This window comes from Populus euphratica, unplaced genomic scaffold (genome assembly GCF_000495115.2).
Source record: "Populus euphratica unplaced genomic scaffold, PopEup_1.0 scaffold37.1, whole genome shotgun sequence".
In the NCBI taxonomy this organism is placed as follows: Eukaryota; Viridiplantae; Streptophyta; class Magnoliopsida; order Malpighiales; family Salicaceae; genus Populus; species Populus euphratica.
Window position 1 is genome coordinate 265,243 of NW_011499909.1, and position 26,490 is coordinate 291,732.

The 26,490-nt window shown below is 31.5% G+C and overlaps 1 protein-coding gene and 1 pseudogene across 1 annotated transcript; one reads left to right on the forward strand and one right to left on the reverse strand.

The window, feature by feature from the left end:
* The first annotated feature begins 4,976 nt into the window (after positions 1–4,976).
* On the forward strand, positions 4,977–25,394 carry LOC105133718 (sphingosine-1-phosphate lyase-like; annotated as a pseudogene).
* LOC105133794 (ABC transporter G family member 28-like) lies at positions 10,790–18,928 on the reverse strand. Its single transcript, XM_011037917.1, has 15 exons — positions 18,854–18,928; positions 17,919–18,049; positions 17,728–17,804; positions 16,946–17,221; positions 15,753–15,816; positions 15,508–15,654; positions 15,345–15,379; positions 15,074–15,147; positions 13,959–14,872; positions 12,845–13,141; positions 12,250–12,729; positions 11,889–12,037; positions 11,349–11,638; positions 11,043–11,176; positions 10,790–10,943 (listed from the first exon to the last, which is right to left on the reverse strand). Exons 1-15 carry the CDS (start codon positions 18,926–18,928, stop codon positions 10,790–10,792), a joined length of 3,297 nt encoding a protein of 1,098 aa, XP_011036219.1.
* Positions 25,395–26,490: the final 1,096 nt, after the last annotated feature.

Here is a 26,490-nt window from a genome sequence, read left to right on the forward strand (position 1 = left end):
CTGCAACCGCTTAAATAAATGGTCTTTAAATAATTATTTATTTTAAAAAAAAATTAAAAAAAGTTATAAATTATGTTTTTTTATTATTGTTGTTTCAAGAAGAATTTCAAGTGAGATTCGTGCAAAAATATTGTATTTTAATTAATCAAATATTTTTAAAATTTTAGTTGGGACAAACATATTTTCAACCACACTGAAGTATACTCCCAATTGAACCTTAATTGCAAAAATAAAAATTACTTTTCTTTTTTTTTTTTGCTTTTTGCACTAAAAAACCTAAAAACTGTTAAATAATAATTATTTTGCTTTTAGAAATATAAAATCATGTAAGAATATCTCTAATAATAAAGCTATTTAGAAGAGTCAAATTATTAATATAATCTTTTAAATGGTGAAAATAAAATTTATTTTCTTATGTATACTCCAATAAAAAAAATATTTTCAAAACCCATTTGTATTCTAATATATTTAACATTAATATTTTTTATTTTTTTAAATAAAAACACTGAGAAAAGTTGTAGAGATAAAAGAATGAATCTTTAAATAATATATTTTAATGCTCTTAACTCTTTTGATAGATATTGAAAAATGATTTTTCTCTTGAAAAAAAATATTTTATCTCTTTATTTAGCTTAAGAGTGGAGAAATTTTTGAACAAAGTGTACATCAACCATAAATTCCTCGTCGTCTCTGGAATCAGTCGCTTTTCTGGACGGAGATGTGTATAATATATATATTTGTTTATAATATATTTGGGAGCAAGACTAGTCATATATAAATACGTTAATTCTTCAGAAAATCAGTAATAAAATTCGATCCCTCAATGAATTTTATTTTATTTTTATTATCACGTGAATCAACCTCTTAGAGGGTTATGGAAGATTAATAGCCATGAGTTGAAACAACCAACCCAAAATTTATGCGACAATAAGAACAAAAAAAGTCGTGCTGCTATCTTTGAACTGGTAATCTTATTATATGTCAGGGCTAATATTTACGATATTAATATTTAACGGGTCAAGGGTCGCTGGTTTTGAAAAGGCAACAAATCCAGGCCTGTTTTGACTATATGCTGGTGAGATATTAATTAATTAAGTTGCACGTACAACCACTTATATATATATATATATATATATTTTAACATGGCACAAAATATACAATATATACTCAAATTGTAAATTCAAATGGTAAAACTATAAAATTATAATAAAAATTTTAATTAATTATATGTTAATAATTTCAATCAAATAAAAATTAACAATATAACTCAATTAAAATAAATAATAAAAAAGTTCAAATACTTTTATTTTATTTACATTGATTCTTCTATTTTTTAAATAAATCGATCTATTTACTTCGTTATTTATAAGAAATAAATTCTTTTAAATTTTGATAAACTACGAGAGTCAAGCATGTTAATTTATAATTTTTATTTTATTTTTATTCTATATATTTCCCAACTAAAATAAAATAATATATCAATTAATTATTCATAGTTTACATAAGAAATTATAAAGAATAAATATGTATTTTAATTTTATGAAAATAAAATCCATAAAAAACTTGTATTGTTAAAAAAATTATAATAATTATAGTCAAAATTAAGTCATTGATTATTAAATTACACAAGTTTTATAAGATATAAATTTAAAATAATAAAAATATTAAGGTATAAATTATCAGAATACATAATTTTATATTTTTTAAAATTTATAAAATTAATCTGATTTTATTAAGTTTAACTAATTTTATTAATTTTCTAGATTTAATCTGATTTAACATATTAAATATATATTAACTCATAAAATTATAAAATTTTAAGACTAATAATAGATTTTAAGAATTAACTTGTTTCTTTTTACGACCTCGGTACCAGCCAATGTAAGAGATTAATTAATAATAATCATACAAGATTAATTAATAATTATGATACGGAAGCATGTGTACTTCATTAATTAGCACATAAATTTATATTAATTTGTTTTCTTTTGAAACGGAGCGCATGTATGTTAGTGGCCGGGCCGGTCATTTTAAGGGTAACTAGTTTTATCACCCTGTATAATTTCAGAATGTGCAAATATTAGAAATTGATAAATTATGAAAGAATTGTTAACGCTAATTTTAATTTATGCATTTTTTATGTTTTTATTTTGGAGGTTATTTTTTCTTTCCAGGAATAAATAATTTTATTTCTATAAATACATTAAGCAAATAAATTATATATATATATATAATTAAAGATAAATTATAATACTCTTTTCAAAAATTATAAAAATAAAAAATATTAAAAAAAACTAAATTAAAAAAGTCTCACTAAAAAAATTAAAAATAAAAGAGACCCTGGAATTAATTGAAATTTAAATAAAAAATACGAGGGAATTAATTGAAATTTAAATAAAAAATACATGAAAATATAGAGGATATTAATTTATTTTTTTAAAAAAATAAAAAAGCTAGTCGCTGATAAACTAGAATAATGTGACTAGTCTTAAAAAACCAAATAAAATTTTTTTTCAAGCATGTGCTTGGTTTGATTTCCTCGATAGCGAACTATATTCACTTTGTTTTTTTTTTATTATTTTTTTAAATATAAAAACAAGTCATTTGTAGTTGCAATCAGCTTGTTGTCTCTTAGGTTGTTTATCACCATAACAATGATTAGAAAATCTGAGGGAACTTGACCTGAAAATCCAAACTTCACCTATTTTTACCTACTAACAACTCAAAAATATCATAAAACCTTTTATACCACTTGCTAAACTCAAAATACCCTAAAAACACTAAAAATAATGAAAATAAGTTAAATTAAAAAATATAAACATATCTCAATTTACTTTTTTAAACATGTTTATATGAAACAATTATTATCATCAAACTTCTCGCATCCAATGAAATCCTTTGATGTTAAAATTGTTATTCTTATTGTTAAAACATAACAAATTAATAATTTTATTTTTCTTTCATCATTATTCGATGAGTTTTTCTGATCTCTCAAGCATATAGATTGTAAAATGAATAAAACAAAATCTTGAATCAAAATAAATATTTTAAAAACTTTTTTAAAATAAATATCTTTGAGATTCACTACTAAATTTTTTTGTGTTTTACAATATGGTCATTTTACTTTTAATTATGTCTTTTTACAATAATTTTAAACTTTAATTGATGGAATTAGGTCAAAAAATGACTAAATCAAAAAGGGGGGAAATTAAGATTAAAATTAAACAAAAAAAAGAAAAAAGAAAGAAAAAGAGAGGACAATTTCTTCATTGTTCATATAAACAACGAAGTAGTTCGGAAAAAACACCAAATCTTTTAATAATCTTACTAGTAAAGTCGCAGGAAAAAACACATATCTTTTATAGGTTTGTTAATTAATGAAGACAAAGAATATCTAGATAACAGGACAAAGATAGTAAAAATAGAAATGTATTTAGTTGAAAAAATAAAAATAAAAACATAAAACAATATTTATTATTTTTATAATATCATTATAAAAAACCCTCAATTTAAAATTATTCAACTAAGATATGTAAGGATAAAATGATTATTATCATATTTTTAAAACCCAATTCAAGGGTTGATTTTGGACAAATCCTGAGTCAATTAAGACTTATTTTTTCAATTTATCTTGTACATCACTATAAGTGGCAATGTCATGATTTTTTAAATAAAGGAGTTAAATTACTAACAAATACTTGATATTATACAGGCATGTATTATATAGAAAAATCAATTTGAAACATATACACTAACTCATATCAAATGAAATTTATTTAAGAATATTTTTAAAATAAAAAAACTTACATTATAATTATTCTCTTCAAGTTTTTATATTTTGAAACCATTTCATAATAATTTATTATCAATCTAATCGAAGATATCTTTCTTAATGTATACAGATCAAATTGTCATTTATCCATTTATCTCTTATTCTATTCCACAATCTACTTTTTATAATATACATACAAGAAAGAAAAAAAACTATTTACTATAGTAGTTACAACTGGTAAAAATAATGACAATTTGATAAGTATATATATCAATTTGAAAAACTCTTCCCAAACTGTTATTCTTTATTTTTATCATTTTCTCCGCAAGACCATCAATATCTTCAATACTAGAAAACTCACCATCATTGTGTAAATCAATAATATACATATCAAGTTAGTCACCAACAATCATAGGGTCTATTATAGAGAACTTATTGGGATAAAAGTAAGCAAGGTGAATAAGTGTTTCTCTGTTGGAAATAAAAGAAGAGTTATTTAAGTTTAAACATGCCATACAAAAAAATAACTTTATACTCACCTCAGTGAAATAATCATCTTGATTTATTAAATTATATATCAATGATATTGTTAAACCATTAATATAACTGTGCAATAATTTATTGTTAAACAAAAATTAGTTGAGTTACACAATAATTATTAGGATATTACATGGATTTGATTTAACTATCATACAATTTCAATTATATTTAATTATAAAGTAACAAACACTCATATATATATATATATATATATATAAACATGTGTTAAGCATGGAGTTGTTTTCATCTAATATGGTGAAATATATTGCATGGAGTGTTTATTCATGTAGAAAAATGATGATAATTAATATTTTACTCCAATATTTTTACACCAGATTTTCTATTTAATAATATTTTAAAAAATTAGTAGTAGTATAAACTAAAATATGCAACTAACATTTTCTAGATCATTCATTATGTTTTTGGGGTTATATTTTCAAATAAGTAGCTTTGTTTTATAAATAATAGGTACCGATAATATAGAAAAAGTAGAGACTAATTAGTTTTTCTTTCCAAATCCAAGTTATTGAATTTTGTTTATAAACTTTATAATTACTTTTTGAGTCCCTGACTAATGAAATAACGACTGATTAAGTGATTTTAAAATTGTTAACAAAATATATTGAAGCACTGTGTCTCCACGTTTTAAAAATAACAAGTCATCCATAGAGTTTTTGTTTGGCAGATTACTTAATCTCTTAACTGAAAAATGTAAACCTAAAAAATTTGATTTTTATTAGCTATCTATTAAAACTTAAATCCAAAATTCTCAAACTTTCTTAAAAGAATAACTAAAAAAAATAATGAAATAACTCCGACAAAACTTATTATTTAGAGAATCGAAGAAGAAACTAAAGCTAAAACTTCAAGAATCATAGCAATCTTGGAATTTTTAAAAGTGGGTAAGATGTATATCCAGTCAATACAAATAAATCAAGAAAAAAAGAAGAAGAAACCAACCTATATCCAGTCAATACAAATAAATCAAGAACAAAAAAGAACAAACCAACCTACTTGAAAGAAGACACAAATAAATTGATAAGAAAAAAATAACAAGAAGATAAAAAATATTGAGATATAAACCCACAAGTTGTGGTTTTTTTCTAGCCATGTTATTTTCTACTTTCCTTTTCTTTTGTTTAATTTTTTTTTGCAACATATAAGTTGTTATATTAATGTTTTAATATAAATAATATTTTTTAAAAAAAATATTAAAAAGGCAATTACCTCTCTATACCTCTGTTGGCTTGAGCAATTACCTCTCTATACCTCTGTTGGCTTCACTTCTAATCATTATTATTATAAAAGGCTAGCCTTGAATCATATTTGGTAATGTCCAAGTTCAAGCATCTCTTGGTGCTTGGATTACAACGCAAAGGAAGGAGGCCAAGTGCTACATGACATTTTGGTTATCCACTCTCAAGAGAGAACCTAAGTGCCGCGTGTCGCAATATAAATTTTTTCATAATAATAGCAATTTTTTTAAATTTAATAATAATAATAATAATATTTATACTCATAAATTTTAATGAAAATAATTATATTTATAAAACAAATAATAATATTTTGAGTAGCAATAATATGAATTATTATAAAAATAATATTATTTATAACAACAAATACAATAATATTTTAGAGATTAATACTATTAATTATACTTAAAAATAATATTAATAGAACAAATAATAATAGTTTTGAGATTAATACTATTAATTAGACTAAAACAATAATAATATTTTTAATACCAACACTATCAATTATACTAAAAAAATATATTAAGAAATAATATAATAATTATTTTAATATTAATTATACTAAAAAAAGTAATATCAACAAAAAGACCAATAATATTTTTACCAATAATTCTTTTAATATTAATTATACTAAAAAATAATATCAATAAAACAAATAGTAATATTCTTACCAATAATTCTTTTAATATTAATAATAGTTTTGAGATCAATATTATTAATTACAAATTTTTTTTTTTAATATAATTATACTAAAAATTTAGGCAGCCCAAACACTATGTGGCGCCTGGACTACACCGAAGAGAAAGGAAATAAAGCGCCACATGACGTATGTGAAGGGGTGTGTCTATCATATAGACAGTAGCCCAAGAGTCGCGTGTGTGTTGGGGTGTGTCCAGCCTTCAGAAAAGAGTCAAGCGCCACGTGTGCGTTAGGATTGATGTTATCATCATCATCATCATTGAAATTTAAATGATGATGATGATAATAATAATAATATCACTTCTAATTTTTAATTTTATCTTTCAAATTAAATATTTGGTTGTTTTCAATATTAAGAATAATTTTTTTCTTAATAATTTTTTTCTAATTTAGTATTTATTTTATTAATAATATTGATTGTTATCAAAATAATAATATTTATAACACAAAAAGTAATATTTTTAATATTAACATTTTTTATTCTAGTAATAATAATAATATTCATAATCCAAATAATACTATTTTTAATACCAAGAATGTTTAGAACATAAATAATAATATTTTTTATATTAAAACTTTGAATTATTATAAAAATAATAATATTAGAACAAAAATAATAATACCTTTGAGATGAATACTTTGTATTATAAGAAAAATGATAATATTGACAATCAAATTATAGTATTTTTTATATTAATACTTAGAATTGTTGAATATTTATAATAATACTATGCCGCAGACTCAAATTTTTTTTAAAAAAATACCATAAAAATTTATAATAAAAATTATAATATTTGTTTTCAAATTTATTTATTATTTTATTAATAATAACAAAAATAATAATATTTCTAAAAAAAATAATAATACTTAGAATCATATGACCTATAAATATTGAGTCTTGATGAAGGATCCAATAGAATTGGATCCTTATGCTAGACCCATTGTTCACGGGTCCTAACGCTTGACTTATTCCCCTTGAATTTAGAGCCATGATCCAAGCGTCACTTATCCCCAGCCCAATGCAGCCTAAATGCCATGTGTGCACTGAGGAGTGCCTAACCTATAGGTAGGAGCTCAAGGGCTACGTGTGTGCTAAAATGTGCTCAGCCCCCAAGCAACAATCCAAGCACCACGTGTATGTAGAGGTGTGACCAACACCACTTCAACCTAGTGCTTGGGTCCTGTAAGCTACATCCTCTCCACTTGCTTCCACTAATAGTATAGTCCACAATTAAAAGCACTCATAACGCTACAATATAAAATAATACAATTTATAGTAAATTCATTTACAATAAACAGTATTCCACGCTACAGTGAAACATCGATTAGCTTGAACTCAAAATTAAATATTTTTATGTTCCATGTGTCGTTGGCTGATATGAACTAATAAATAAATCAAACGAGAACACCTTAATTTCTTAAATTGAAATTAATAGAGTTTTTTCTAAAAAAATCCAAAATTAATACAACATTAATCATCAATATCACCAAACTATTTAAAATAATATCATGCATTTATGTTAGGCGGACAAAAACTTTTCACACAATTATATATATAAAAAATCACTTTCAATGAAATACAGCTAGTACATTATATAAGCAATTGCGACACCTGTTTTTTATTTTTTTCCCCTTCGCCACGAACCCTAATGGCCATTATTGTATATGTTGGATGACTTTCATTCAATTTTGAGTGGCAAAAATGCACGTAGAATTTCATGGACATGGAATGTATATATTAATAATTAATTAAATTACACCGAATAGGGACAATACATGTCCATATTTCCCGTACGTGTACGTATAGACTTTGTCTCCTTCAAAGATTTGAATAGACTTTTGATTAATTTCTTGGAAGTCAATTTCTATGAGATGTTGAAAAGAATATAGGGCACAGATTAAACGCGGGATTGAACGAGACATGATCCGAGCTAGATCTTGACATGTTCAAGCTTTGTTAATTTAAATACACAAAATGGTAAGAGTTAATCATATAACTTAGTTTATCAAAAGAAGTTCATATTGAAATGAAACAAAATCCCAGTACCAGACTTTCACCTTGCACAGCAGCCGTGCCGTTCAAGCTTGTTTTTGTTTTCCAAAATTATTTTTAAAAAATTAAAATTATTTTATTTTATTTTTATTTTAAATTAATATTATTTTAGTGTTTTTAAATTATTTTAATATGATAATATTAATTTTTTTTTAAAATAAAATAAATATTACTTTCAAATATTTTAAAATAAAAAATATTTCAAAAAATAACAACTATTACGTATTCATGCAGCAGATCTCGAATAAAACCTGCGTTGAAGTTTCTTCAAGATATTAGACTATTTCCGTTCATCATCATTTCTTAATATTCTTGGCCACGGGCCGTAATTCATGACTTTCATTGCTTGTGATCATTGCGGCCACTTTTTTTTTTTTTTTTTTTTGTGGGCAATACGGGGCTTCACTTCTTTGCTGTATAAATTATTATAATTGCATTACTGCCTGCTTTTATGAACAATCTACCTGGTTATCTGGAATTTAAAAATATATCTGAGCAGCTGATGAAGATTAAAGTCAAGTTAACAGTACTTGGGTTGGTGCCTAAAGATAGTATTGGACTTGTAGATGTGTTTGTATCTGGTGTCATAATGAATATTGTTTTTCAAAAATAATTTTTATTTATTTTTTGCTTCAGTGCTTTAAAATAATAATAAAATATCAATTTGATATTTTTTTGAAATAATTTATACTTATTGACAAGCAAGGCCTAATCAAGTATTGTTTAATATTTTGCTTTGACCAAGGCTCTTCTTCCAGAGCTGGGTGCTTATGTTGCTTTATAAACTTCATCAGTACTATCACGAGTTAATTTCTGTTCATTAAAAACGTATATGAGGCATTTGTGCCTGAACAAATATTAGAAGAAGAGGGGATCAGTTCATGAAGATCATAACAAAAAGGTTGATGGGATCGAATAATCTGGAAAAATAAAAAAAATTGTGTTTTTCTTTGGATTTATATTCTAAACAATAGAATGAAAAACAAACTTACTTAACAATTAATTAAACCGCGTCTTCTAATATTACGAAAATAAAATATTATAACAAAGATGAGAGTTTTTCAACAACATCGTAATCTTATTATGGAAGCTCTACATAATCTTGGAAATGAATTTCAGTAACGGTGCTGTTAGAGGAAATGTAAGCGTTAAACTTATTCTTATAGGATACCAAATTTATTTTATGGAGTGTTTGTTTAGTATGAATTATTTTATAGAAAAGTGTTTATTTTGTGTAAAGTATTTCACCTAAAAACTAGTCAAACATAAAATATTTTTATAGTAATTTATTAACTTAATACGTTTATTGAACATGTTTTAACTTGTAAATTATTGTGAAATATTTTATTAAGTAATGAACTCATAATATCAACTAATTATTTCAATTATTTTGACTGTATTCTCTTCTTCTTTCAAACAATAATTAACACTACAATTACTACAATTAATATTAGCATTATTATTATAATTATTACCACCATCACTACTATTATTATTCTATTATCATTATATTTTTCACATAATTATTTATGAAATATTGTAAAGTTTGTTCCATATAAAATATTATTTCTTAAACCCTTTTGTATTCGATATATGTTCATCAAGTAAAAATATTTAATATGATTCCTAAGAAAAAGGATATTTAACAAGAAAAAATTGATGGGCTATCGTAAAATAAAATTCGATGTTAGTGATAATATTGCAAATTTATGAAATTAATATTTGTTCTTAGAAATATTTTGGACCATGCAATTCATTTCAAACTACAATTCATTATCAAGGAACCAATCCCATTAAATCTTGATGAGTTGGAAAATATTAGCGATGTAGCCCATAATTTAAGAAGCTCAGTCCCAATTAAAAAAAAAAACATTTATAAAGCAAATCCCAGTTCTGTCTATGTCTGTGTTCTGGTTGAGCCCTGGGATTATTATGTTTTGCTGCGACTCATCGCAAATACCCTGAAGTACCACTTACTTGGTCCGGAAACAAAGAGGATTGTTACTGTCATGCTCTTAGCTGGATGGACAAGACCTCAGGAACAATTTACTTCATCCTGGACAAGACTTCACCAAGCAAATATCTTGCACAGACCAGATCTTGAACAAAATAAGAGACGCATAACAAAAAAAAATAAAATAAAATTGAAGCCTGTTGTACTTGGCAAAAAAATCAACAACGCACAGTATTGAGAAAAGTTGAGAATAAGTTTCTATTCCTGGTGTGTAGTGTTGGCTAAAACAGGGAAGAAAAAAAGTCCACTTATCTGATCTTTACACAAATTATCACGCAGAAACGAAGCAGAGGAACCTTAGTATCATGATTTTAAGTTCTGAACTATGTTCCATGACTTCAAATTCCCTTTCAAATAATCTATGCAAGCTCTCTCCATGAGAGCAAGAGTCTTTGAATTGACACCCCCCTCCCCTCCCCCCCTACTTCTTACAAGAAGAAAGAGTACAGAAGACTTCACTACCCGTGGAAGGTAATCATAATAAAGAAGGCAGCAACACGGCTAGCTATACCCGTTAAAACAAGACAGATTAAGCAACGATACCAATGGCCTAGATCATACCCACTTTCCATGAGTGAACCACACCTTGTTATCAGCCAAACTCCGTAGTACCTGAAAGACAGAATAATCAGAAGGTAAGCTGGTACATTACATGGAAAACATTAATTAATCACCACATGTGAAGGAGGAATATCAAAGTCAGACACCAACCTTTTAGCATTTGATATCACAAATGCTTCCAGTGCCCACTTAGTATAGCACAAGTCAGATATGTAATCCACAACAACGCCGTTTTCACTTTGGGTTGCTATCAGGGTTAGAACAACCGGAAGCAACACTGACCACTGCACAGCACAAAACAATGCCTCGTTAGCGCGAGTGAAAACGTTTGCAATAAGCGTATGTGGATATGGATTGCATGTCTGTTCATTATACGAGGGCGATGGATTCATGATTTACCGACTTAATTTATGGAACTAACAAGTTCTCAATGCAAATGGTACTTCAAATGCTCACCAGTTGGGCTGGACCAGGTTCGAAGAAGATGGCCATCGCGTAAGCAATTCCCGTCACACAATACACCAGACAGATTAAGACTATGTAGTTATCTAAGACTGTTGATCTTGGATTGTTGAAGAAGTAGAACATTGACAGATAGACAAGTGGCTTGACAATTGTGCTGAAATGGTCTATTGTATCCTTTGCAAGAAAGTATGCCAAGCTGCTCATCCCAGAAGATCTCTCTCTCCAGTAATGTAGCTTATCCAGGGAAAATGATCTCAAAGCCGCAATCTTACACAGCAGTGCTGAAAGTCCGAAAAACATTTAGACTAGTGGGAATGAACCTTGTACGAAAAAGCACTTCATAGAGGAACATAGGGAAGCTAATGTACAGTGAAAATGGCAGACTGGCATGCAAAATAACAAGCACCCAATAGAGTGCAAATTTGATCACAAGTTACCCTACATTTTAAACATCAAAAGCCTACATCTAAGCAAGAATATTCTAATGGAGCCTTGCATATACAAGAACTGCAAAAGGTTTTGGTCACTTACAAACTGCAATGACAGTGTATGTGTAACCAAGCACCCCAAAAGTTTCATCGCTCACTTTAGCTAGTGTTCCTAAGCAGATTCCAGCTAGCAATAAAATCAAATAATCTACAGCTTGTGCCCTTGCTTCTCGTAGCCGCTGCTTTCCAACCCTACAAACAAGCCATTCAAGAAGATTATGTTAATTTTTATGATGAACGCAAACTCAATAAAACTGATCATCCCAAAATAGAGTAATTTCGCGTGAGAGATGCAAGAGCCTAATATTGCACAGTACTTCAATTAACATAGCGCTATTATCATGATAATAATGGAGGGTTACACTTTACATGCACCAACAATAGAGAAATGGGACCTCCCTTACCTCCCAAGGAAGTACCTATACTGCTGATATACTCCAGGGCTTCTCCGTCCGGATAAGTCGCCTGATTTTGATAAATCGTGCAGCAACTTTTCTCTCTCTGACTCAACATTAGCTTTCAGATCCTGCCAAAAACCCCGAGCAAAAGACTCTGTTTCAGATCCAGCTTCACTTGCTCCATGAGCAGAATTTTCACCGGAGGGTAGTCCCAGCCCATCTGAATTCTGCAGCATATCCATAGGAACTGGGTAGCCATTATGAAGCATCCATCTAACTGGAAGTTGCTTATAGTTCACCCCCGATTTTGGTTTTGCAATGCCCTCCAAAACGTCAATGAAGTAATCTGGAGGATTCACACGCTCAGGTACAGTAATCCCAAGGCCAGCAAAGTACTCCTCAACTTTCTTTGCTGATCCGTGATATGCTGTCAAGCCACCTTTAGCTAGAAGTATAAAATCATCAAACATCCTGAATAATGTATAGCTGAAGCAACCAAGAAAAGCAAAGGGAAAAAAAGGAAAGTTAATATTCTCTTATGGCCACTATATCACATAATCTAAAAAGACAACTTTCTATCATAATAGAAAGGGTAAATTACCTAGGTTGGTGTACAACCATGCATATGTTTACTCCTTCAAGAGCTTCACGTCGAAGAGCTCTAAGTAGCAACTGGGAGGATGAACTGTCCAAGCCAGATGTGGGTTCATCTAATATCAGAAGTGAAGGTTCCATAACCATTTCAAGACCAACATTGACACGTTTTCTTTGGCCTCCAGAAATTCCTCGCTTTTCCACTGTCCCAACCAGAGAATCTCGCACTGGCTGCAGGCCCAAGGCCTCTATAACTCTTTCAACAACTAGAACCTTTTCTGGTTTTGGTAGATCAGCGGAGAGTCTACAATAACAGAAATCCAGTAAATATATATGATAAAAAAAAAGCAAGTACTGTTAAACAGCCACAGCATTTGTGACTGTGGGTGTAAGAAAGAGAGGGAGAGGGTAATATCTAAGAAGGCAGAGAAAATTAATACATAAAGGGTGTGTCTGTATGAAAGAGGTGGGAGATATAAGCAGGCAGAGCAAATAAATGAATAACAAAGGAGGAACAGAGAAGAGAGAACAATTGGACATTCTTGTTGTATTGATGCAATATGTGTACATATAAATATATGAATGATGCCAAGCAGACTGATAGAAGAAATAGAAGGAAAAAAAAGGTTTTCTTTTACGAGAAAAAAATCTTTGGCACACCATGACGAAATTCCACATTTGCAGGAAGCTCCAATGCCATCAATTACAATAACAGAAATATTCAGAAAATTTTAGCTTCCCTTGTTTGGTAGAAAAAAGTACATATAAATGTGTACAATCAAAATTAACCACCAAATGCATGTAAATTTCTAGCAATGTTCATAAGTTTAGATGTTTTCCAACTCAATATCCTAGTCTGAAATGCGTTAGCATAAAAATCATTTTATAGTTTCTGTTGTTCAACAACCCAGAAAAGCCAGGTTCTACTTCCCACCATTTAGGGGGCTTGTGTCAGTCAATGTTGGCTAAACACAAGAAGGACTAACACCAGATACATGCATTTTGTTTGATGCATGAAAACTTGTTGGATGTCAACATTAATGTCATCACTATGATGGCAATGTGAATTGAGACTAACAAAAATGTGGTTAGTAAGGAATTGTGAATTTATAGTTGTATACCTGCATCTTGCACTGAACCAGAGATTTTCCTCCACTGTCAGGTTTCCATGCACAATATCATCTTGAGGCACATAACCAATGATTTTCTTGTATGCTTGGATCGGGTCCATCTTACCATTCACAAGAACCATACCAGACACGGCGCAACCAGTTGCTTTTCCTGTCAAAGCAGAAAGAAATGTTGTTTTTCCAGCCCCAGATGGACCCATTACAGCGGAAACTCGGCCAGGCGATAATTTCCCAGTCACACATCTTAGCAGATGTTTGCGTTTACTCTTCAAAGTGAGGGTTAAATCTTTAAAAGCAATCTCCAAAGTAGGCCTTTTCCTCATTTCAATATCGTTAGCCATTGAAATTACCCCGGAGAAGGTCAAATTATTGTTCTGCTCCTGCATAGCTTTCTCTCTCTCGATCTGTCCATATGCATACCTGAACATTTGACTCTGAGTATGCAACTTCTTACCCCTTGGTGCATTATTTCTTGTGTTTTTATCTCCAATCTTAAAATCGAAGCCTTCATGACCCTCGGGATTGTTCTCAATGTCATCCAGCATCTGTGTGAGGTTGCTCTTTTCCTTTTTCTTCCCTTTTGCAGATGATTGATAAGATGAACTACCTCCAGGCATAGGTGGTAGAGCAGCATCTGTTCCAGGTTTAGCTTGACCTAAACCTTTTAGCTGTTCTGCTGGCTTTTTAGACTTTGTACGAGAAAATGTGCGTGACAGCTGAGTTTGCAGTCCAATGGCACCCTTCTTGGCAATGTCTCTTGCAGATTTCCATTTTTCACGAGCTTGAGCAGTTTCTCTTACACTTTGAACTGCCTTCTCCCTTGTCTTTGCTTGTCTTCTCTCTCGAGTTGCAAGAACTTGATCAGAACAGTTATAAATAATGATAAGCAGAAAGCTTAATCCAGCCTACATTGACAAGTGAAGCGATTAGATCTGATGGTTGTGCACACAGGATCATATATAAGAATATTGCGATTTTGAAGTATGTCGTAAATATTGTGTGCATTCTGACACTTATTTTTCTGCCATTCTTCTCATAATAGTATACCGTAATGGAAACTCAAATCCATCGCCAGACAATGATTAAAAGGTAAACTGATCACTCACAAAAAATAAAATGCCGTATGCAGTGATGTTCTGATTTGTTGAGCGTGGTTCACAAGTTGCCAGCTTAAAACACCCTGCAAGTTCATTGTAAAAGATTATACATGCTGCTAAAATTGAAAGAAAATAAATCAAATTACTAAACCGAAAGGCATAGATTCTTAACAAGCAGACACCTAGCAGATGAAAAAAGTACGCCCCGGCAACAGAGTAACAAAGTAGCACAGACTAAGACAGCAAACACAATATCCTCTCAATAAACTAGTAAAAGAACCTGTTTGAGACGTTGAACCAGTCCTGCAGTAATGTCTGAAACAAAACGCAGCTTAGTTTCATTAGTGAAAGGAAAAGCAAAACAGGTGGCTGTGATATGAGGAAAGGTGAGAAATGCAATTCAATAGATAACTGCTGGAAGTTTCAGGGATAATTATCAATACCCACGACTGCAAGGAATTTTTTGGATATTGGACGGACAGTATGATCCTGCTGAACAGAATAACTCGCCGCTACTTAAAATATCGGCCCAAACATCTGCTCCACCACATGTATGGTTTGGGTTTCCAGGAGGCAATTGGTAATGGTATCTGCAAAATATTTCTGGTAATAAATATTAATGTATGCATGATAAAACAGAAAAAAAAAAGCCTTGAAATGAAAAGGCACGAAACAAGAATGAACTTACGGGTCGCATATGCCAGTGGTTTTGTTCAGTTTCGCTAGTGGGCAGTAAGCACCCAATGGACAAGCTTCAGAGACAAGATAGAAAATGTCAGAATATAAAGAACGTTAGATGTGGCTCTATTAGGAACATATGACACAATGAATCCAACAAACTAACTTTCCAGAAAGAAACCAAAGTAAACAACAATTTAAAATTCAGAAATGAAAAACAGAATACAATAACTCCATGTAAGCCAGAAACATTATTAAAACAATTCCACATAGAACCAAATTCAGGTGAAATGGTAACTTCTTTTACGGGACTCTGATACAATCACTGTTTTCCAAGGAGCACTCTTTTAAGTGTCTTGATCATCTCAGCATCATCCATCAGAAATAGGAGCAGTACTAAAGAGATTCATTGACTTGATACAGACTAAAGGGGCTGTACAGAAGTACTTCCTTGGCTTGTCTGGACAAACACTTTGGTTGCATGCTATTACAACCCGAGACTGAAAAAGGAATCTTCAGGGCAGCTTGGAAAGTGAAACAATTTTTCATACTTCAAATATAAAATGGAAACTCTAAATTTCTCTGTCTGTTCAATTATCTTCTTCTTTTCTCTGCTAATGCATGGACAGAATTTGAAAATGAGTGGTAGACTTTCTTCATGCCCCCTTTCCCTGGAAGAAGTTTATGAAATTGTAATAAGAGGCTCAGATTTGGGAAGGTCACTTCACCAATTTTCCTCCATTAAGGATCAAAATACTTTAATACTTTCTTCTTGCCAACATATAAATTTGTTGCTAGTTTGCTCTTCAGAAAAATGGAACACGGGGGGAGCTAAAATGAGATTGAAAGCATACAGCATGGCCTTTGAGTCATCTAGATTCTGGAGTGGAGATGAGTAAAACACACCCCCAACACTTTTTAAGGCCTTGACATTAACATTCGACTTTATAACTTGAATGGTCATGATCTGAGGTCACTGAGAATGAATATATATAGAGAAAGAAGTAGTGGTCATAAGTCCAATGTATGCGGATTTCAGGGAAGATCTCTACCCATGCTAACCAAAAACTGGTAATTAGCCCAAGGAATGCAACAATATTACCAGGAGCGCATAACATATGCAATTCCTAACTATTGCCATGGTTCCAGACCCAAAAAAAAAAAACCATTGCCATGATTGATGGTGGGTTTCGGAATACTTACGTATCATGCAAGTAATACCATGAGGGCAGAAGAAACCCTCACAACAAGTTGCACAGCTTGTAGTTCTATCAGGAATGACCTTTGAATCTCTGAGGTCAACCTTTTGACCTTTGCCAACTCCACAAGCCCATCCTGGTTCACATCCAGAAACCCATGAACTCAAATTACAGTTCTTGTTAGGTTTCAAATAGTTTGCTTTCTTTGTGCCTTTTTCAAAGAAACTGTTGAAGTAGAATTTTATTTCTGCTGCTGTGCATATACGTGCTGTCATATCTCCTGATGCACAACATGAGAAATGTCAGCAAGATTTACTACAGAAAGAAAATGGATTAATAAACTAAGAGGAGTAGCTAAATGTTTCGATAATATAAACCAAGGGGAGTAAAAAAGTTCATCCAAGTAAGAATAACATAACTGAAACTAGAATTAGAATGATAACTGCAAAAACACTCCACAAGTTTGAGGGAAACTTATAGAAAAATATATTTAAATATATAATTAAAGAAGCAAACCGGATCTATTAAATTAGGCATTAAGATTTGCTTTGTGATAGAATAAAGGAAAATTAGCGGGCATGTGCTATGTGTTATGAATCGCTCTTTCTTTCCAACTTGTGAATTGGTTTTCCATAAAGGAAAGAGAATCCAAACAAAATGTCCGTTGAACTAATTATGTAGCGTTCATTAAACCTCAAAATGCAGATGCCTATGTTAAAAAAATACACAGAAAGATCTAAAACCTTTATCAAATCATTGTTTTCAGGCTCCAAACTTTGTACATACCGTTTGTTTTCTTGGCGCAATCGGATATGAATTGTGTTTTTTTGGAGAAATTGAATGCCATATTCCAATCTTCATCCCTGAAAATCCAAATAAAAAAGAAAAGAAGAGAGAATATGACCACTTTTAATAATCAACACTCATTCCTCAAATCCACCATTACATTAAAACGAAATAGTGGCTGAGTAATCTACACGTCAATAATGCAGAAACCAAAATATTTGGCAATATCTTGCTTGAACACAGAGGTAAAATTTGAGAAACTGTTGTAGACCAGCTCTGAAAATAGGTCTTCTGTGGCCGTACTGTTGTCATTGCCATCAGACTGTTGACAATAAATAGGGCTCAATGACAGCGCTAATGCAAAAACAAAGATGGATACAGAGAGAAAACAGCAATGGTTGTGTCTTAATTTATTAAACTTATCTCTGATCATATCTTTGTTAAGAACAAAAAATGTAATGGCTCAAGCTTCAAAGACGTTAAAAGTAACCGACTGACTATATGGTAATGTAAATACAAGGAAATTAAGATTGTTGGAAAAAAAAAGGTTGTGGAAATTAAGGTTAGTTGGAGATGGGGTTGATGATGAGGAAGAAGGGAAGAGATGTTATTTTTTCAAAATAAGGAAAATAGAGGCCTCAGGATTTGGAGAGGGTAAGGTTTGGTTTTTTCTCGGAGGAAGAAATGGCAGGGAGGAAGAGTAGGAGATTCAGACAGTTGGGTCTTTCTAAGTGTTTTTTCAAATCGGGGAGAGACTTACCTTCAATCAAATTATTTTTTACATTGTCAAAACAGTTTGTAGCTCAACTCGTTCGTGCCTATGCCCCTCTTCCTCCAAGTGTTTTCAAAAAAACTCCTTTACACATCCTTGATGTACACTTTCTTCTTACTTTTCACATTTATAATATTTAATTTTAACCAATTATCATAACTTTCCATCCACCTGATAGGAAGCTTATTAATTCTGGCTGAATGCTTGAATCACTTCTATAAAAAAAAGAATTTGATGAGCCATGCTGTTCCTCCTGGAAAAAGATTGAAATCATATTTTTTTAGGGAAAATAGCATTTAAGTAAATGTGTCTTGGTTGTTCAACAATCATTCAGCGTTGCTTAGACACATGTACAGAACATGGGCATTGGAGAGCTGACCCGTTGCAGGGTTTCTTTGGCGGGGAAGGCTGGAACTCCCATAATCCCATTAATCTTTCCAAATTCCCTGATCTCAGCGTTTTTTTATGAAGAACAGGAAGGAAGGAACAAAGAAATGAGAGAGGCGAAAGAAAGGGATGCTGAATCTTCGGTGTTGTCTTCCTTTAGCATAAATTTTTGAAGGTCAGAGAAGCATGGGAGAGGACACTGTCGTTCTTATTCTTAACGGAGAAGAACATCTTCCTTGACTCAGACAGACCAAGACCTGAGGAATTTATTACTAGGCTAAACCCACTTGTTTGTACATTGCTTGATGTTGGATTTGAGATTAGAGATTTGGAGCATATCTATGATATCAATCACTACATCATCAATAGAAACATTTCGGGAAGCTCTTCTCGTTTGTACTCAGTAGATAATTCACTAATAAAGATGGGCATTGAAACTATAACTCTTAAAAGAAAACCGAGAGAGCTCTCTCTACAACTGGATTGTCAGCTCGAGCTTTGGTCCTCGCAGAAATTTGAGATCATTTCTTCATCTTGATGATGGGGTGAAGCTGATCAAGGCACCTCCTCAATAACCTCTGTTCGCTGAAGAAATATCAAAACAGGAAAAGTAAAAAAATTAAAAGGTGAAGTATCATGTGGAGAACGGCATTAGCATGGAAGACTTGAGTATAAGAGGCCATAGATGCAGTAGACGCCACAGCAAAAAATAAACAATCATAGCAAAAAAAAGAAAAAGAAGAAGAAGAAGAACTTCTCTGTCTTTTGATTACAATTTCAGAAAAAAGAAGAAGATAAAGACAAGAAAAATAAAAAAATAAAAAAAGATTTGTGTTTAGTTATAGCAGATAACACATGATAAAATATAAAAAAATCTATTTTATTTTTAATATATATTATTGTTAAAGTTAATAATATTTTTTTAAAATTTTAATTTATATTAAATGTTAAAATTAATAATATTATAATAACTATAATTATAAAATCAAGATTGATATGACAAATTGACTTGGAACTAGATCGATCAAAGATTTGGATTGGTTTTAGTTTTAAAAACATAAACGAATAATTGAATCAACATGATCCAGTCACGAACCTGGTCAACTAGAGATAAAATATAGGTTAAAAGTCTATTAATTTTAAAAAAACTTTTGTTGTTTTAATTATTTAAAAAAAATATTGGGTCAACCAGGCCTGCGATTTAAACCTTATCTTAAATTAACTCCCCTATTAATTTTAAAAAATCTTTTGTTGATCAAAACATAATTGCTTTAATTATTTTAAAAAAATATTGGGTCAACCAGGCCTACGATTTAAACCTTATCTTAAATTAACTCCGGAGTCGAATTTTAAAAGTATGATAATAACCATTTTTATTCATGCGTTGACTTGGATTGACCCTCTTAACTCGTCACCTAAACCTTGTCTTGGTCAACTTCTAGGTCGAGTTTTAAAACTATAATAATAATATTTTTTATCTTTCTATTGACCTAGAGTAATTTGAGTTGACCATCCTAATCTGTAACCCTGGCTTTACCTTGAATTAACCTGAAAATCAGATTTTAAAATTATGATAATAATCACTTTTATTTTTATGTTGTCCCTTCCTATAGTGACTTAGGCTTTATCTCTGATCAACTCTCAAGTTGAGTTTAAAAGCTACAAAAATAATAATTATTTTTTATTAAGTTGACTAGGGTCAATATTCAACCACACTTGTGACTTGAGCCTACCTTAAATTGATTTATAAATCAGTTTTAAAAACTATGATAATAATTATTTTTATTTTTACATTGACTTAGATCAATTTGATCAGTTACCCGGTCCTTGACCAATGACCCAGGCTTTTTCCTAGATCTATCCTTGATTGAGTTTTAAAACTATTATATTTGAAAACATGTCTCATTTAAAACTATTTTATATTAACTCGAGTTTATATTAACATTGACTTAAGTCAACTTGATCCGTTATCCAAACTATTTTTTTGATATTTTTTTTTATTCCGATCATATATCACATGTTATTAATTTATTAAATTATTTTATATTAACTCAATTTCTTTTTTAGTTTGACATTAAGTTATTAAGTTTTAAACTTTATATTTTTTTATTTTTTTGCAGGTTTTTTTTATTTGATATCGTAAGTTATATTTTTAATTAATTTAATCTGAATTATCTTATATTATTATCATTGAATATTTTTTTAAACATTAGAAAACATTTGATCTGGCATGTGGCACAACAAGAACACCTATCTAATATTAACTGCAAGAGGAAAAAATCACAATTTGATTGCTTAAATTTACAAGCTATTATAGGGGGGGACATGAGGAAAAAAACTCAAGTTCTACGAAATTTTGATTGGGGCATTTCAAATAGCGGTCGTACACAGCCTCTGCTTGTTTTGCAGCACCTTTCCAATCATAGAGTTTCTTTTTGCTTGAAATTATAATTATAATTATTTTTTAAAATATTTTTTATTTAAAAATATATTAAAATAATAATTTTTTATTTTTTAAAAGTTATTTTTATTATTAACATATCAAATTTAAAAATATTAAAAAAATTAATTTAAAATAAAAAAATTTAATTTTTTTAAAATATTTTTAAAATAAAAAACAAATATATTAAAAAAAAAAACACAGAACAAATATTCAGCAACTTGCAAGTAGTGAAATCCTCAGGAAGACTAAAGTTATTTTGAATAGTTCACTCACATAATTTCTCATCCCTTCGGGGCCACTTCCCAGAAGTAGACATATCGCCTCTCTAATTGTCCGTACCATATCACCAGGATCCGGTGACCTGCAAGTACAGTCATGTCCTCTCCAGTAGAATGTCCCACAGTAAGAGAAGTAACAAATTAGCTGTCTGTATGATTTACAAGCTTCAGCTAATTCTTTTTTTTTTTATCAAATCATGAGCCTCTTGCTTTGGTTTTCGTACCTCTTCTCTCTCTTTTTATTGCCCGAATCCTTCGATCATTTCTTCCTCTTATTTACGATAATGGTCTCAAATCCACCATTTTAGGGTTTCTGTTCACCTCCATCTAGTAAGTAATTACTTAATTAATTCACCCTTTCATTTGGATTCTTGAAAGAGATTTTATAAAATTATCGAATCTCTCTCTCTCTCTCTCTTTTGTTGAATAAAAACAGGATGGTGCCTGGTGTCAAGGGTTACATAGATGCAGAGAAACAAAAGGTAAGAAATATGAATTCCTTTTATTATAAATGATGGGTTTTGTTTGTTTGTTTGTTTGTTTGTTTGTTTTTCTGATTTTGTGGGGTCTGTTTTTTAATTGGTTTTCGATGACTACGAAAATGGGAATTTTGAATCAGGCCAGGCAGGGGAAACATTAAATGAAAAGTTAGTAGCTTGATTGTGAAATTCTCCAAAAGGTTTTTGTTTGTGGGGCTATTTTCTCCTTGTGGCATGGTTGAAAGACCTAAAATTGATAAGCAAGAATAAGATTACATATAATTTATAGAACAAATTAGCTTGGCAAGAAAAGAGGTTCTAGTCTTGTCTTTTAAAAGCTAAAAATCGTCATAATCCAAAAGTTTAAGCTATAACATAAGGAAGAACGATTTTATATTAACTCACTAGCATTAATTACTTGATCAAGAGAGTGCAATTTATTAAAGATCAGTCTATATTGAGGTCACGATTAAGCTCCAAGTCATTTAGGGCCACAGGAAGGATGTTCCATGCAAGAAAAGGAGTTTATCTTTCCTATTGGAAATTGGACTAGGAAATGCAATAAAGGGTGCTTATCGAGCAATATTGCCCTAGTTTATATAATTTCTCTCAACCTTTGACAGTAGACAATGCTCTAACTAAGAATGCATGTCTTTGGGGAGACCCCATCACCATGATGTCCTGGCATAGGAGTTTAGAGGCCTTTCTGTATCCTGGACTACCTTTTCTTTCTAGGTCTATGCAAAGGGGCTAGTCCAAGGTTCTGCAATTCTTCACCAGGACAACATGTGACTATCGTTGGACTTGACTGAAAGCTGTAACTGGTTTTATTATTATTCTACATGTGTTGCATCTGTCTGTTGTGTGCTTTATAGATTTTGGTACATGGTATGAAATATGAGACAGTCAATTGCTCCTTCATTTTCTGTCCCTGGTTTGGCAAGTTCAATTTTCTTCCCATTTCAGGTACCCGATTCCACCTTTTGATTTTTCTGTTAAAGGAGTCACCTCAATATCAGTAGATGTGCATACATGTGGACTGGCACTAAAAGGAACAAGTGTAGTTCTATACAGAAAACATGATATTAGAAAGGTAAAACTACTATAGGTTTATCTGTAAAAAATTTACCATCTCGCCAGTTTTGAATTTGATGAAACATATTATACTAGTACTTTTAGTTTCCGTCATGCTGCCTGGCATTTTGGAACTAGTGTTTAATTCCTTTCCTTTTTTTTTTCTTTTTCTTTTTTTCATTTTGAGCAACTGCTACATATTGTTATCAGATTTTTGTTCCTGAATTTCAAATTGAAGACATCTTGCGTTGCTCAAATAGTTATTTAGCTGTTCCTCTTCATTATCATTGATTCCAAATTGCATTAATCTTGCACTGCTCACATTGTTAATACAGAGCCATATTGTTGCTTGACTTCTGAATTTTATGTTTCTGTTGGTGGTTCTTTTTTTAAATTCTTTCTTATATGAGTTTCTTGTGATGGCATCTTGACGGGCATGCTATTGAAAATTTGTGCACTGGGCTTCTTCCCAGCAGCATCAATTTGTTGCTGCTAATTTTTATTAATCTTTATCAAATAAATTATCAGGGATATAAGGGCTGATTTTAGGTTGATTATTCTCAAGACTCGCATTAGTAAATTGTCAAATGTCTGGGCATTCGTAAGCACTATTAATGTGGAAAAGAGAAGAGCTTATCTTAATATCGAGTTTTTATGCAATAGACTTTTCTAGTTGGCTGTTTGAAGCCTGTGCTTCTGGTGTTCTAATTGTGTCCTTGCTGCAGTGACTGAGTGATCAGGTGGGCTCTGTCTCCCCTATCATTGCTGGAAGCAGGCCTGGGGATTTGATTGCTGGGGCTTGGGCTTCATTAATGTCACTAGGATTAGAAGGTGCTACAATGCTTCTTTCCCTCGTTGCCTATCTAGATGTTCCCTTGAATGCTTGTGTTTAACCTGATTTTCATTACATCGTATTGGGTACCTGGAAAACACTAAATCAATAATGGAAGTATCAAAGAGAATATAAAAGGGGTCTATGTTGTTTGTACCTTCATTTTGCCACTCTTTTGAGTTGTAAATTCTTCGAACCATTGAAAATGAGTCATTCTGTTTACAGGATCAAGGAAATACCTGAGTTATTTATCACTGGAAGGCCAGACGTGACAATTGTGGCAATCAGATCAAATGATCCAGACATATTTGAAGTCAATGATATCATGACATCCAACATGCTGGCATCTGAATGCATTGCAGAGACCCAACTGGTAGGCTTTTTTCTTTCTTTTTTTCCCAGAAGAACTGTGTTTCTGTAGGGCATAATATATGCATGGTCATCTCACGTTCTTATTGTCCCCATTAGAAGTTAGCCACCTTTGGCAGCAAGCTATTGTTCCTTGATTTGAGGCACAAGAGAATGCAAAGTTTTTTTTTTTTTTTAATAGATTGATTCCAATTGTTTGTAGTGGCTGGCATTGGTTTATTTTCTTTGTATTTCAGTCCCATGAGTTGCGTCTGAGCACTGATTACAACTTTTAAGGTAGTTGAATCAGCTTTCATATCTGTGTTACCCTTCAACACGCACCAGTTTTGAGGACTTCCTCCGGGATTTGAGGGAATCTGTACGTTCTGCAAGTTATTTTCACCAAAGGGGTTATCAAAGTAACTATGTAATTTTGTTACCTTTAGGGATGTTCATGTTGGCTTTTCGGAGGTGGAAGTGAAGGATCTTCAGTTACGGCTTCATCTGTTTGATTTTTTATTTTCTTTCTTTTTTCTGAAATCATCCAGGTGAAAGAAAATCCTGGTCCAATAAGTGGAGGGCTAGCCCCAATATATGGTGCTGCTGGGAAGATACCGGATAGAGGAATGCTTGAGGGATTGTTGGTAAACTACATGGACAGTACATGCTGATGACATTCTCATGTCATGGGAATCAGAACGTGTTGGTGAAACCTATAAGATGAAATAAAAACTCCATTGATCAATATTTATTTTTTCCATAGTCACCTTGCATCGAGTTGTAAGTATGTGGTGCATTGAAGTTCGGATTCTTAAGTAGTTTAAACCATTCAATCCGAATTCTGGAATATGGATGGTGAACACCTCCTTTACCGGACAGGGAGTTTCACTTGAACAGAACTTGCAGGTTGGGGTCCTTTGACAGTGCTTAAGGCATAATCTTACCTCTTTGACAGCTGTTTTGTTTTTTTATGCAGCCAATTCTAAATTAGCTATTAGATTACGCTGTTATCATGAGTTGATTGAAACATATGGATCTCCGTATTGCATGGTTCCATCTGTTTTCTCCATTAACCAACCAAATGCAGCATAAAAGCATCAAGCTCAGGGAACTGCTGGTTTCCTGTTGTCCTAAACCCCGTTCGGGCCTATGATGTTTGGGCCAAATCTACTAACAGAGATTTAAAGAGTTGGGACTCGGGAGTCATAGAAGTCGTTATATGTCATTTCCGTGCAAGCTTGCCTTCATCTTCAATACAAGTCCAATTATTAGTCAATATGTAGACAGGTGCAATTATTACTTCTTCCATCCAAGTTCCTGAAAGGTATCCCCGTCACTAGATATTTACTAGAGAACTAGCTACGTTTGTGAAGAAGTGTCCTTTATATCTGTCATGTTTTAAAAAAAGGTTTCTGCTTTAATCGCACCGATGGGAAGTGGGTGTGTGCTGGGATGTATGGGAATGGGATTCTGTATTTCACAAAATTAGGATGTACTGATGAATTTGGGGGCATGAAGGCGTATTGAAGTTTTACTTGTGAATTATGCAATTTCACTGCCATGATATCATCTCCTCATGGTGAGGTGTCCAATACGTAGTGTTCTCTGCGATACCGCGCTTGCCCCGGGTATCCTGGCAATCAGCTAGTCTCTGTATCTTGCATGAAAGAGCAAATACCGTCTGTCTTGGTCATTCCGGTTCATAATTTGCTCCTCTGTTTTGGATAGGTCGCCTGTCTAATCATCCACGCATGAAAAAGTTTTGGCAGGTCGAGGCTCATCTGCTGGTACCCGATATGATTCTATATGATTCCCAGATCATGTGTAGTCATGGTCGAGGATGATGTTTTTTTAGAAACACTTGCTTGGATACCGAATGTGTTTCGAGTGAAAAAGACAGAACAGTACATTATGCGTCAGTTGGGTTCTTAGGGATACGGCCGACAATCACCCACAAGACCAGTCATAATAAAGACTGATAAAGGCAAAACCACTCACAATTGGCCAAGACTTTATAAAATGTAGCAGCAGGGCTGCGGCATCTGCCTTTTAGAGCTCCGAGACAGGAGCCTGTAATGCAAAACATTTGAATGAATCAGGAGACTATCAAAACCAAAACAGAATATTAGACCCATGATAGCTGGTAACAC